Source organism: Eptatretus burgeri, chromosome 15, assembly GCF_056783735.1.
Source record: "Eptatretus burgeri isolate ZD-2024b chromosome 15, Ebu_testis_v1, whole genome shotgun sequence".
In the NCBI taxonomy this organism is placed as follows: domain Eukaryota; kingdom Metazoa; phylum Chordata; class Myxini; order Myxiniformes; family Myxinidae; genus Eptatretus; species Eptatretus burgeri.
The window spans coordinates 51,086,609-51,101,550 of record NC_140975.1 but is presented as its reverse complement, the minus strand read 5'-3'; the positions used below and the strand labels follow the sequence as shown (position 1 = coordinate 51,101,550).

At 44.6% G+C, this 14,942-nt stretch overlaps 1 protein-coding gene across 1 annotated transcript in view; it reads left to right on the top strand.

Annotated features, from left to right (window-relative positions):
* Positions 1 to 2,866: 2,866 nt before the first annotated feature.
* Positions 2,867 to 14,942, top strand: part of LOC147012149 (potassium channel, subfamily K, member 16-like) — a 30,989-nt gene continuing 18,913 nt past the window's right edge. The window contains exons 1-2 of the mRNA XM_085855871.1: positions 2,867 to 3,122; positions 12,847 to 12,970. Of these exons, the coding sequence (XP_085711997.1) occupies positions 2,901 to 3,122; positions 12,847 to 12,970 (346 nt within the window). The 5' untranslated portion in view covers positions 2,867 to 2,900. The remainder of the gene's footprint in view (positions 3,123 to 12,846; positions 12,971 to 14,942) is intronic.

Genomic DNA, 14,942 nt, shown 5'->3' with positions numbered 1-14,942 from the left:
GTGTCGATTATACACTACGTGGCCAAAAGTATGCGGACACCCCTTCTACTTCATGGATTCGGCCTTTTCAGACACACCCATTGCAGACAGGTGTAGAAAATCAAGCACACAGCCATGCAATCTCCATCGACAAACATTGGCTGAAGAATGGGGCGTACTGAAGAGCTCAGTGACTCTCAACGTGCCACCTTTCCAACAAGTCAGTTCATCAAATTTCTGCCCTGCTAGAGCTGCCCCAGTCAACAGTAAGTGCTGTTATTGTGAAGTGGAAACGTCGAGGAGCAACAACAGCTCAGCCGCGAAATGGTAGGCCACACAAGCTCAAAGAACAGGACCGCCGAGTGCTGAAGTACGAAATTGTCTGTCGTCGGTTGAAACACTCACTACCAAATTCCAAATTGCCTCTGGAAGCAACGTCAGTACAAGCACTGTTCATTGAGAGCTTCATGAAATGGCTTTCCATGGCCGAGAAGCCACACACAAAGCTGAGAATCACCATGCGCAATGCCAAGTGTCGGCTGGAGTGGTGTAAATGTCACTTCCATTGGATTCTGGAGCCGTGGAAACGCATTCTCTGGAGTGACTAATCACGCTTCACCATCTGGCAGTCCGACGGATGAATCTGGGTTTGGCGGATGCCAGGAGAAAGCCCCCTGCCCAAATGCATCATGCCAACTGTATAGTTTGGTGGAAGAGGATTAATGGTATGGGGCTGTTTTTCATGGTTCGGGCTGGGGCCTTCATTCCAGTGAAGGGAAATCTTAACGCTACAGTGTACAATGACACTCTAGACGATGCGGTGCTTCCAACTTTGTGGTAACAGTTTTAGGAAAGCCCTTTCTTGTCTCAGCATCACAATGCCCCTGTGCACAAAGTGAGGTCCATACAGAAATGGTTTGGCGAGATCGGTGTGGAAGAACTTGATTGACCTGCACAGAGCCCTGACCTCAACCCCATCGAACACCTTTGGGATTAATTGGAACGCCGACTGCGAGACAGACCTAATCATACAACATCAGTGCCCGACTGCACTTATGTTCTTGTGGCTGAATGGAAGCAAATCCCCACAGCCTTGTTCCAACATCAAGTGGAAAGCCTTCCCAGAAGAGTGGAGGCTGTTATTGCAGCAAAGGGGGAACCAACTCAAAATGCCCATGATTTTGGTTTGAGATGTTGGACAAGCAGGTGTCCACACACTTTTGACCATGTTGAGTATATTGAGTTAGAAGACGTCCACCTATCCCATTTTCTGTCTTGAACTATCAACCATTTTCACCCTATTATTAATGTTCACACGTCTGTAATCAGTCCTAAATGTCTTTTTGAGTGTTTCGCTAGGCCAGCAGCGCTAGTATTGATGGTGGAACGGCATGGGCGCCTTTAGCCCCGCCCGGCCACATCACCTGAGTACATCAAGGTGAAGGGTCACGGAGGGGTCACTCTGCCCCCAGACTGGGCCAACAGCCAATCGTGAGTTAGAGGGGAGGGGTGTGGTGCGTCATCAGTGGCAATAAAGGGCGGAGCAACGGCAGAAGCCAGAGGAGACCTCATGGAGCTGTGCACGGAAACCTACGCCAGACTGATCATGCCGAGCGCCAGTGTCATGCCCCACTGAGGCCGGAGTCATGACCTTCTCACTCTCTCTCTCTTCTCTCCACTGCATGGGATGTTTGCCACAGCCAACTACCAAAACTGTGCAGTGACCCATTCTTAAGATTCTGTCTGGTTTGCCCACAAAACTCTTTTCTGTCTTGTCATTCGTTCTATAGTCTATCTCATGTGGTGTGTCTGCTGCACGCTTAGTGAGATAATAATTAATGTCTGCGATTGTTCATTGATTTTGTTGGGCACAGATGCTTCAGTAGCGGTTGAAGGGGGTTTATTTATTTCCAACTGGTTATTGCTTGCCTTCCTTCTGTTTCCTTCACCTTGACCAGCTATTGTAATCTTTCTTGTGATTAAACATACCTGGTCTCATATCAAGGTGAATTCTGGCTTTTGTGGTTGCTTCATTTGGTGAGTAAGAAAGACCCATTGATTGAAGGATATATAATTGACAGCAGCAGCTCTCAACACCACATATAGGATCACATCGGGGGTCTCAGGCTCGCCCGGCCTAATTGGATCGAGACGTGTGGCACCTAATTGACGTAGCGCTGGACCAATTCGGTACCTCAAGTTTGCAAGGTATTCTGGATACCTTGCTGATTGGAGTTACTGTGGAGGTCTTTGAAACGGTTTACCATCACGGTCGCATTCAGACAACTCACCGGATTCAAACAGGGCAACTGGATGACCATAACACTATAGAAGGTAGAAACACATCCCAGCACATGTGTATGTAAACACACACACACACACACACACGTTTCATTCATGCCTAACTCTTTCCTTACCTTCAATCTGCCATGCCTTGAGAGTTGCATCCCATAACATTCTACTAAGTGTTTCCTGTATGAATAATATGATACTATATGAAGTATTATGGAAACCATTTGATCAGAAAATTGCAATCACAATGTGGTTTGGCATGCAGCTTTGTTATCCATTGCACCTGGATATTACTTTACAGGCCACACCTGCAGCTTATGTCGATCAAATTGGCATCTTGGATCCAAATGGTGTAAATAGGGGCAACAACTGTGAGTTGTAGAGGGAATATTGAGAAGGGTCTGTTAATTTGTAGTTTATTGAGTATCCAAATGCACACCAACACAATGCGCGTTCCACATCCACCATTGCTCATTAAACAGTTTGTAGGCCACAGTGCACACCCCACCTGTGGGTGGGTGTTTGATCCTCTCTCCAGTGGGTCCCACACCCTGTGACCATTCAGCTTTTAACTAAGCACAGCGAATTCCTTTTACAGCTTGGCACCAACTGCTCTTCGACCGGTACAAATGCAGCGAAAGCTACTAGCCTTTCTCAAAGTCTTACTCTTCAAAAGGTTCATTTGGTTGTTATTCTTTTATCTATTCTACCTGCTCGTTGGGGCCTTATTATTCCAAGCTTTAGAAGGACCTCATGAGATGCAAGAGATGGCCAGGCTACAGGTGAACTTTCAAACATTCCTCAACACGTTTCCATGCGTGAATGTCAGCACGATTCAACAATTGTCCAAGGTAAGATCATAAGTTCAATTCCTCCTTCATGTGAAACAAACAAAAATGATTTTCGGTTCACGTTTGGGGGGCAGTTGACTTATTATTATCTATGCTGAAGGTTATTTCATGATAAATGTGAGATGCGGGCATTGTGAGTTTTTTTTTTTTTATGATAAGGTACTCACAATTTTTTATCTTCATGATAAGTTTTTATTTTTCATCCTCATGGTAAGCTTTATCTTCCAGGGTCGAAATAGTGGAAAATAGTGGGGGGCCATGGGTGGGAAGGTAGTAAATACCATTCGAAGTACCTTGCAAATAACTGGTAGCTCTGGGTCTCGAGTCCAGGCTGTGTTCGGGAAATAATTCTCTCAATGGCAAGACAAGATCTGGAGTGAGACGACTTCCATGAGTAAATCATATTTCCAGTCGTATGAAAGTAAAATCAGTTAAAAAAAATTTAAACTCCGAATTATCAATCTGATCATGACCTCTGCCACCGAACGTGAAGGAGGTTATGTTTTCACCCCTTTCTGTCTGTTTACAGGATTTCTCAAAAAGTTGGAGACGGATCCGAATGAAATTTCGTGGACCGGTTCGGTGTTTGACACAGAGGAACTGATTAGATTTTGGTGAAGATCCGAATCCGGATCCGACGACTAGAAGTTTTATTAAAAGTGATTCTCCACCATTGAGAGATCGGGCTAAAAAGGATATATAGCATGATATCTCAAAAAGTTGTGGACGGATTCGGACGAAACTTGGTGGACAGGTTGGGTGTGTAGCAAGGACGAATTGATTCGATTTTGGTGAAGATCCAAATCCGAATCTGAATCTGGATACGAGAATTATTTAATTTAAAAAAGTGATTCTTCACCATTGTGAGATTGGGGCCAAAAATGATTTATAGCGCAATATTTCAAAAATGCATTCGGCCCGATATGTTCTCGTGGATCAGGCATTACGTGGCGGAGGTATGCGCTCTACCGAGTGCCCTTCTAGTTTTCAAATTGTTTTGTTTCTGGGTCTTAGAAGGCAAAATGCATGACATAGCTATTGAAATAAATAATGGGACCGCGGGGTCCTGAAGCTCACCTGGATCAGGAGCAACAGTCACTCAACGACCCCCCCCCCCCCGCAGACTCTCCTGAGACGCTAATTTTTTTTTAATAGCGTGAACCAACCTTGGTACATCATGGGTGATGAAGGTTTTGGTCAAGTTTCATCGAAATTGTGTGTATAATTTCGGAGAATAGAGCAAATACCTATTCTGGAGGATCAAACCCCACCCCATTAGACCCCGCTAATGAGTGCAGATTTTGATGCAGTCAGTTTCACTTTGGTATGTCATGGGTGATGAAGTTTGTAGTCAACTTTCATCCAAATCGTGTCTGCAGTTTCGGAAAAGAGAACAAATACGTATTTTGAGGTGTCAACCCCCCCCCCACCACCCTCACTCCCACCCACGTGGACCCCCTTAATGAGCACAGATTTTGATGCGGTCAACAATCCTTCATTCGGCATCAAATATGAAGCTTGTGGTCGGGTGTTTGGTTCAAGCGACAATGACTAAAGTGTCTACGGACTGTCTTACTGACTCACTCACCAACTGACACTGCTCGATTGCATAACTTCACCTGACTAAATTCCAACTGAGCTAAAAAGGCTATTGAAATGGTATTAGCGGATAAGTGTTACACGTACATTATCAGGTAAGTGAAATGCCAGGCTCGCTGACTGTGGCATAGACAGCCGCTTTCATTCCTGGATTTCTAACTTCCTTCACTCAATAGTCAACATGTTGCCGTCAATGGAACCCTCTCTTTCCTTTTCCCTGTAGAGGCCGAACTTCCTCAAGGCAGTGTTTTGGGATATACATACACTACTTGTCCAAAAGTATGCAGACACCCCTTCTAATTAGTGGATTCGGCTATTTCAGCCACATCCATTGCAGACAGGTGTATGAAATCACGCACACAGCCATGCAATCTCCATAGACAAACATTGTCAGTAGAATGGGCCGTACTGAAGAGCTCAGTGACTTTCAACATTACAATGTCATAGGATGCCACCTTTCCAACAAGTCAGTTCATGAAATTTCTGCCCTGCTAGAGCTGTCCCGGTCAACTGTAAGTGCTGTTATTGTGAACTGAAAACGTCTCGGAGCAACAGCAGCTCAGCCACGAAGTGGTAGGCCACACAAGCACACAGAATGGGACCGCCGAGTGCTGAAGCGTGTAGCACAGAAAAATCATCTGTCGTCAATTGCAACGCTCACTACTGGGTTTCAAACTGAGTCTGGAAGCAGCGTCAGCACAAATACTGTTTGTCGAGAGCTTCATGAAATGGGTTTCCATGGCCAAGCAGCCAAAGATCTCCATGCGCAATACCAAGCGTCGGCTGGAATGGTATAAGGCTCACTGCTATTGGACGCGGGAGCAGTGGGAACGTGTTATCTGGAGTGATGAATCACGCATCACCATCTGGCAGTCCGACGGATGAATCTGGGTTTGCTGGATGCCAGGAGAACGCTAACCTTCCCGAATGCATAGTGCCAACTGTAGAGTTTGGTGGAGATGGATTAATGGTATGGGGCTGCTTTTCATGGTGCGGGCTAGACCCTTTCGTTCCAGTGAAGGGAAATCTTAACGTGACAGCATACAATGACATTCGAGACGATTCTGTGCTTTCAACTTTGTGGCAACAGCTTGGGGAAGGTCCTTTCCTGTTTCAGCACGACAATGCCCCCTTGCACAAACCGAGGTTCATACAGAAATGGTTTGGGGAGATCGACGTGGAAGAACTTGACTGGCCTGCACAGAGCTCTGACCTCAACCCCATCAAACATCTTTGGAATTAATTGGAACACCGACTGTGAGCCAAACCGAATCCCCTAATATCACTGCCCGACCTCGCTCATGCTCTTGTGGCTGAATGGAAGCAAATCCCCACAGCAATGTTCAACTTCTTGTGGAAAGCCTTCCCAGAAGAGTGGAGGCTTTTATTTTTGCAAAGAGGGGACCAACTCAATGTTAATGCCCATGATTTTGGAATGAGATGTTGGACGACTAAGTGTCCACATACCTTTGGCCATCTCGTGTATACATATACATATATATGTATATATGTATATCAGACGCACATCCTCACTGTTCTGATGAGTATCACCGCTGATTATGTCTCACACGGTAAAACCACATAATCTGCACAGAACAACCATCAGTCTGCCACCCAGACAATTGTTCCTGCTAATGCAAGCCATTCAACCAGAAAGCACGTGATGTGATCGACGGGGAAAATCAAAACGTGGAGTGTGACGGATACTCCGCCGATCCCCAATGGGTTCAGCGAATGTTTTCATCCATCAGTTCAATCAACCAATCCAACCCTCCTCATCCCTCACCCCCCTCCCCTCCAGACCGTCATCCCCCATGCAGTCTGCACCCCCTTGCCTCTCAAACCCTGTAGCCCCACTGGAAATGTCCCTTCCCTCGTTTTACCTCAATTCACCTGTTTATCCCTGTATCTCCAATCCCTCATCCTTTTGCTTTCCAACCCCTGTTTCCCGTGCTCCCCTCAGAAACCATCCCTCTTTGTCCAACATCCCAAAAAATTCACCTTGTCACCTCCAAATTGCTGTCACAAACCCTTCATTCTGTGGAGCATAATTAATCCTTGGGTTTAAATAAATTCCTCTCCTTCCTCCCCTGCATTTTCTTTGCTCAAAACATGATACAACATTACACTTTTTACCTAAAGGCTCGCTCTCAGTCCTAAGGTGGAGATCACCGCACTAGAAGATTCTTGCAGAAGGGTGTACACTGGTTAGTATAGCAGGGGATTCTTCTGGAAGGAATTCAAAGACTCTGTGAGCTGGGAACCAATGAAGAGAACCCAGTAGCGGATAGGTGGGACATCAGGATGTCCTGACCAAGCCTCATGCCTGGCTCCATAAAAAGGCAACCAGACGAACGCTAGAGCCGAGCTGTCAAGGAACCCTGCTGTGAATGAGCTGTTGGAGGAAATATGTCCTGAACAAGACATCGCTGAGTGAGAACCTTTGTTGATTGTCTGCTCGAAGTCTGCACAAACCTCTGCCATTTGCCTGTCTAAGCCACGAGGGCTGCAACTATTCCTGTTTGCAAGGCCATTCCTGATTGTCGAACTACAGGTGATGTGCCAATCATCCTGGCAGAAGGGAGCACGGGGTTCCCCGACTCGGCGGCTCCAGAATTTACACGATATCTGACACGCACTGACATTCCCACTACATGTCCTCTCCTCCTTTTCCCTCCCCCTCCCTGGAATTTGGACCAATGTAAATCTTATTGTTTGCGTCAGGTAAGTGAGGGGCCGTAATCATTATCCGCTCTTCCTTTTTCTTCTTATTCTTCTTCTTCTTTCGTCCGTGGATAAGTAAGATTGCAGAAGGGGAACTTATGTGCCAGGGGTAATTGCATTTTCTTTGAGCAATTACAAATTGTAATTTTGATCATTTTATGTGCTTGTTTTGAACATACCTGTAAATATCTGGATTGTAATTTTTGTATCTTTATTTTTGCCTTGTGAATATTCAATTGTAAATACCGTATGTGCTTTATAATTTGGGAAATCTTTCAAACCTGCTCGGTTGTCATTTTTCTTTCATTTGTCTGACAGTGTGCACGTATCAGATAGACAGGATGATTGTGCCCCACTGATTTGCTCTGCTGGCAAAGCCAATGTCCACACCATGGTTCGCTCAGCTGTAATAAGTAGATGGGTGGGCGTTGAGGGCGCGATCCCCAGTTAAGGTAATTAGATCGATGAGAAAGGTAACACGACTGAGAGTGAGAAGACCCTGCTCTATTAAATTGCTTTAACTGCTGTCCATGATTGCTTAACAACCCGTTGTGGCCTAGTGACCTCAGGGTCAGAGGTCAGGGAGTGGGTCCGGGAGAAACCCTCGTGATAACCTGGAACTCCAAACAAACAAAACAAAACTATATATATATATATATATATATATATATATATATATATATATATATATATATATATATATATATATATATATATATATATATATATATATATATATATATATATATAATTAGGGTGTGCTAACACATTGTGAAAGCATACGAACAGTGCTTTCCCATTGTCTCGGGTTGCTCACCTGCATTTGATTTTTCATTTATTTATATTTTAATTCACGGATGCTTTCCAATGGTCCAGTGATTTTTCCCGGTGTAGCAGCTTCGATGTCCATCGGCACACAAAATTACTGTGCTGCCCCATTGTCTCAAGTCGCTCACCTGCATTTTTTTTCTTCGACTTCTTTTTTTCATTTATTTATATTTTCAATTATGGACGACGTCCGAAAATTCTGTGATTACTTTTTTCCTCCCAGTGTTCCGGCTTCTGTGTTTCGGGATACAAAATTTCAGTTTTGTACATCACCTGAAAGGTACCAATCTTTAATATCAGTCAGTGAGTGAGTCATTGAGTCAGTCAGTGGTTATAAAGAGATTTAGATGTTATATGTATATGTATGTATATATATATTACATGTATATATTAGCAGAGTACCCGTCACTGATAGGCTCACTGATGTCTCACCTCAAATGAGTGTACATTGGGAGAAAAGGGAATTTAGTGTAAATATTCAGTGTGCAGATACACAGAGGTGGAACTGGTAACCTTGGCAACCTCGTTCCATTCCACCATGGTGAAGATTTCCAATCCATGCTTGTTGTACCTCTGAGGTACTGCTTGGGAGTGAGGGTGATATTATGAAAGCTTGGCTGTGAAACTAATTTTGGCATGTTTTGGGCCTACCGCCTGATGGAAGATCACCGAAGTTCTTTCCATGCCAACCGAGCACATCCAGGCACCTATCCCTCTCCACATTGCTTCTTCAGTCTCCAACTTGCTGCCTCTCTCTATGATCCCCATAGCTTTGCTTTCGGCAATATGCATTCACTATTTCTCACAGCATTTCATTCTGGTTTCCCTTTCGATGATCCATCGATCAGTCGTTTCAGTTTCACTTTGGGATATCAGTTTCGATTCGTCATCGCAACCTCTGATGCAATGCGAATGGTGCACGAAAAGCATCGTGAAAAATGGTTTTCGGGAGAATCATTTTGGAATTTTTTTGATTTTTCGATTTTTCGATTTTTTTGAATAGATTCTTGACCATTGAGAGATATGGCTAAACTGATATATAGCACGATATCTCAAAAAGTTGGGGACAGATTCGGATGAAACTTGGTGGACAGGTTGGAAACGTGGCAAGGACGAATTGATTTGATTTTGACGAAGATCCCAATCGGGATCCAGATACGTGAATTATTTAATTTTTTAATTGATTCTTAACCATTGAGAGATGGGGCCAAAACGATTTTTGGCATGGTATTTCAAAAATGTATTGGGATTGGTATGTTCTACTGGATCAGGCATTGCGTGGTGGAGGTATGTGCTTTACGGAGTGCCCTTCTACTTTTACTTCTGTATTGTGTCAAGTGTGATTGTGTATTTGTTTTCTTTTTGTAATTAAGAACAAAAGCAGAGGGCAGGGACAGCGTGGTATCCCTGTATTGTCAGGAGTGGGGAAATTACATGGGCTTGATGTTGAGAGGGAAACCACGAGGTAACATTCTCGGGTCAGATTGTGGGGAGTGTGTCAGAGTGCTGCTGAGGTGTCGTCCACCAGATGGCGGTCTCCTTGGGTTAACCTGAGGCGGTCCCTTCGGGTGGGTGCCTGGAATGTCCTATCCCTAAGAGAGGATGATCACCTGTCTCTGTTATCATCTGAGCTCAAGCGTTTGGACATCGGGATGGCAGCTCTCTCTGAGGTTCGGAGACCGGATTGCGGCGAGATCATGGTGGGTGGTTACACCTACTATTGGTCTGGTCACTCTGATGGTTACCATTCCCAAGGAGTTCCTGTAGCTGTGTCCAAAAAGCTAACTCCAATGATAATTGAGGTAACACCGGTCAACGAGCGTATTATGAGATTAAGGATTCGTCACTCCTAAGGTGTCATTTCCCTGGTCTCTGTTTATGCTCCGACTGAGGCGAGTGATCTCACCGTGAAGGATACATTCTACGCCACACTCGAGTCTGTGGTTGATCAGTGCCCCAGACGAGATACACTTCTAGTCTTGGGGGATTTCAATGCATCGACTGGAACTGATAGGGATGGTTATGAGGTGTGTGTTGGTCCCCATGGGTCTGGAACTATGAACCACAATAGCGCTAAGTTCCTTGACTTTGCAAGAAGTCATGGACTTAGGGTGGCTGGTTCATGGTTTCAGTGCCCACAAGCTCATCGCTGGACTTGGTATTCCAACGCTGGCGGTGTGGCAAAGGAGATTGACCATGTCCTCATTGACGGTCGTTGGAGGATGATCCAGAACAGCAGGGTCTACCGGAGTGCTCAGTTCCTCAATACTGACCACAGGCTTGTTATAGCAACTCTGAAGTTGCACCTTAAATCCAGGAGAATGGTACCATCCCAGTCTCGGCTGGATGTTGGCAAGCTCAAGGATGAGAGGGTAGCTGAGGAGTTTGCAAACAAGCTGAGTGGAGATTTGAGGGCTCTGGGTGCTTTGGGGGGTCCTGAAGAGTTGTGGCGTGCCTTCAAGACCACCATCCTTGATGTTGCCGGTGGATGCCTTGGAACTCACCGCAGGGCAAAGAAGAATTTTGTCTCTCAAGGGACACTGGATACCATTGACCAGAGTCGCAGGGCCAGGCTGAATGGCAGAGCTGAGCTGTTCAGGGAGCTGAGGCATAAAACTGTACGTGCACTAAGGGTGGACAAGGAGGCCTATGTGCGAGGAATCTGTGAGGGGGTAGAGCATCACCTGTGGACAGGTGATTCTCGTACCACTTACAGGGGAATTTGTGCATTGCGTTCATCCAAGCCCATCCCTCGGTGTACTGCAGTTAGAGCAGAGGGTGGTAGGCCCTTGACAGAGGAGTCCGAAGTGAAGACCCGCTGGGCCGGTTACTTTGAGTGGTTGTACCAGGCTGATCCCCCAGCTGTCGAGTTGGATGCCAGGGGTGTTACAATCCCTGTTGCTGACCCTCCAATCAACTGTGGTCCACCTTCATTTGTGGAAACACAGGCTGCGGTGAACTGGTTGAAATGTTGTAAAGCTCCAGGGATCTGTGGCATCCATGCTGAACTTCTCAAGGCTGGTGGAAATGCTGCAATCGTGTCATTGCATGCAGTTCTGTGCTCTGCCTGGAACACAGGAATCATCCCAACTGACTGGAAGCGGAGACTTGCTGTCCCTCTCTGGAAAGGGAAGGGTGATCGCCAAGACTGCAACAACCACCGAGGGGTGACACTGCTCTCAGTGCCGGGCAAGGTCTTTGCTCGGATAATTCTTGATAGGGTTCACCACCATCTGCTTGAGCACCAGCGTCCAGAGCAGTCAGGCTTTACACCAAAGAGGTCAACGATTGACCGTATCCTTGCTCTTCGGATCCTCACCGAACGCAGATGAGAGTTTCGGCAGGGGCTGCTTGCAGCCTATGTTGATCTCTGTGAAGCGTTCGATTCAGTGAATCGGGATGTCCTCTGGAGGATTCTTGGTCTTCATGGGGTGCCACCAAAACTGATCGATCTGATGTCTGAACTATACTCTGGTACTGAGTGTGCTGTGAGATGTGGTGGTACTATCTATGACTTATTTCCAGTTGTTACTGGAGTTCGTCAGGGATGTGTACTTGCCCCCACACTTTTCAGCACTTGTATGGACTGGATTTTAGGGAGGATGTCGGAAAGATCAAGCTGCGGTGCATCGTTTGGGAATGTCAATATCTCTGACCTTGATTTCGCAGATGATGCAGTCATCTTTGCGGAGACTTTAGACATCCTCTTGGGGGCCCTCGAGGTGCTGAATGAGGAGTCGGAGCCGCTGGGATTGCGGGTTTCTTGGGTCAAAACTAAGATCCAGGCTTTCGGTGACATCTTGGATGCTGCTGTCCTGTCTGTGCCTGTTTGTGGTGAGGATGTTGAAGTCACGGAGAGATTCACTTACCTTGGCAGTGATATTCATGTCTGCTGGCTGTGAGTCAGAGGTCAATAGAAATCTGGGTCGGGCCTGGGGAGTCATGGATTCACTGGATAATGGGGTGTGGCGCTGCCGGTACCTGTGCGGGAGGACGAAAGTCTGAGTCTTCAGGTCCTTGGTACTTCTAGTCTTGCTCTCTGGATGCGAGACTTGGACTCTGACCAAGGATCTGAGACGGAGACTTAATTCCTTTGGTACCAGGTCTCTTCGGAGAATCCTGTGTCTGGGTTTCCTTGTGTGTCCTTGTAAAAAAAATAAAATGAAAATAAATGTCCTCTTGGGACACTAATTTATTTCCAGACAGGTGTGTTTTGCATATTTTTTGTTTACCTGCATGGCTCAGAAATCTGATATCAACGGCAAAACACATTTCACAACCAATTACAGAGCCCCAAAGGTGAGACATGGCTGCTTCCACATAAATGACTGGGGAATTCACCAAGATGCATTTGCTGAATAATTCTTGTGCATTTTTCACATGACGATGTGAAGAGAAAAATTCAACAAAAACCAAATGGAGTATTTCTCAGTTTTTGAGGTTTATTTAGTTTGTTGACTTGGAATTAAAAACAGCAACTTGTGAGAGATAATTCTTTGAAGTTTAATGTTGTTTTTTTTTTTTTATAAATCCATCACTGTTCAGCATTTTATGTTCTTCCTGCTTTTTCAAGATCATCCATATTGTACATTACTGGGACCAGGATTTGCAGTCATCCACGAATCACAGCATTCCACCAAGAACTTGGTCATACCATAATGCAGTGTTCTTTGTGACCACTCTTGTGACAACAGTTGGTAAGTGAAATTATACATGGTGTCATCCAGTGTAATGATATTGAATTACCAGCTGGGGATGCTTGTACATTGTAAGCAATAACAAGCGGAGCTTCGCCATTGTCTCGGATCGCTCACCTGCATTTGTTCTTTTTTCATGTATTTATTTTCAACAAGGAAATCTAACACAGGTGGAGGCCATTCACCCATCATGTCTGCACGAACACCATACTAATTTATCGACACAAGATCCAAGGAAGAAAATTCAAATTTTATAAAATAATTAATAAATAATATTTTTAAGGTTTCCCCCCCCCCCTTCTTCCCCTCAGTGGAGGGGGCATGGGCCTGGCCAAAAACACACAACATCAACCACACAAACCACCTCGAAAAGACCCCTAACAGCACTCCGCACACATGCACACAATCACCCATCAATGCTCAAACTACCTGAAAGTCCTGTCAACATCCCTATACCCCTCTATCTCCATAACTTCCAGGTACCTATCTAATTCTAATTTAAACTTATCTGCTGTTCAGGCTGCCACTACCTTTCCTGGGAGGCCATTCCATGCATTAACTACTCTCAGAGTGAAAGTCTTAACTCTTAACCATTACGACCATCTTAACTCTCCTCTTCTTTACTCTCAGGCTTTGGCCCCCTAAGTCCTATCACTGTGTACTCTGTTGAATAATTCATCTAAACTTATTTTATCTCTCCCTTTCTTTATCTTAAACATCTCTATCATATCTCCTCGTCACCGCCTCCTTTCTAGTGAATTTGTACATCACCTGAAAGGTACCAAGGTACCCTGTCTCCTTCAGCCGCTCCTCATAGCTGAATCTAGTTTGGCCTGGAATCAATCTTGTAGCCTTGTGCTGAACCCTGTCTATGGTATCTGTGTCCTTCCGGAATTGTGGTGACCAGAACTGCACACAATATTCTCGATTTCATATGTTTAAAAAAAATTCATTTATGGACACTTTCCAATGGTTCTGTGATTTTTCTCAGTGTATCGGCTTCGGTGTCCATCGGTATGCGAAATTACCGTGCTTCCCCATTGTCTCGGGTCGCTCACCTGCATTTTTTTTTCATTTATTTGTTTTCATTTTCGGATGTTTTCCCATGGTTCTGTGATTTTTATTGGTGTTTTCGCTTTGATGTCAGTCGGCACACAACATTTCAGCTTTCTATGTCACTCGGAAGGTACCAATCTTTAATATCAGTCAGTAAGTCAGAGAGTGGTTAGAATGAGCTTCATATATTACAGGAATAAAAAATAACGTTGAATTTTTATTCCGAAAACTTTTTCTGATGAATCTCTTTCCGATAACTTTCGGCACATCCCTCAGGTTTGTAAACCACATGCTTATTGCAGGTTTGGGAGTTAGAATCTGTATTTTCCCGTGTATTAACCGCGTTTTTTGAGAAAAAGTTAAAAGTCGGGGGTGCGGTTAATGCACGGGTATAGAAAAAATAAATCAGTATCAAAAACAATAAGTTTTTCACTGCTGAATTTCAATTATATTCCAATTTTCATACATATACCAGTAGATCTATGTTCTCCAAATCGGGGAACTTTTAGAACTTTCATAATTATGTAAAAGTATGTAACTACAATTGATCTCGGGTGCACGTTTTTTCCTGTTGAGGAAAAACCCCGACATGTAGGGCCACCATCGCTACTTTTGGGTTCTGGATGGTTGGCTTCACAGCCAGCTTGTCGTGGGCCGAGAGGTTCAGGCTCTTGTGATTGATTACACACCAGCCATTACGGCACTCTACAATCAACTAATTGGACTTTGATTTTACCCCCAAAAGGTTTGACAAAATTATTTTAAAAATTAAATGTTCTGATAATTTTCTGCTTAGTTTGGAGTTCAAACTTTTAATTTTGTGCTACTTAAAGTTGATGTACAAAGGTATTTAGATGCAGATCAGGAAATAAAATGATCAAAATATATATATATATATATATGTATATATATATAT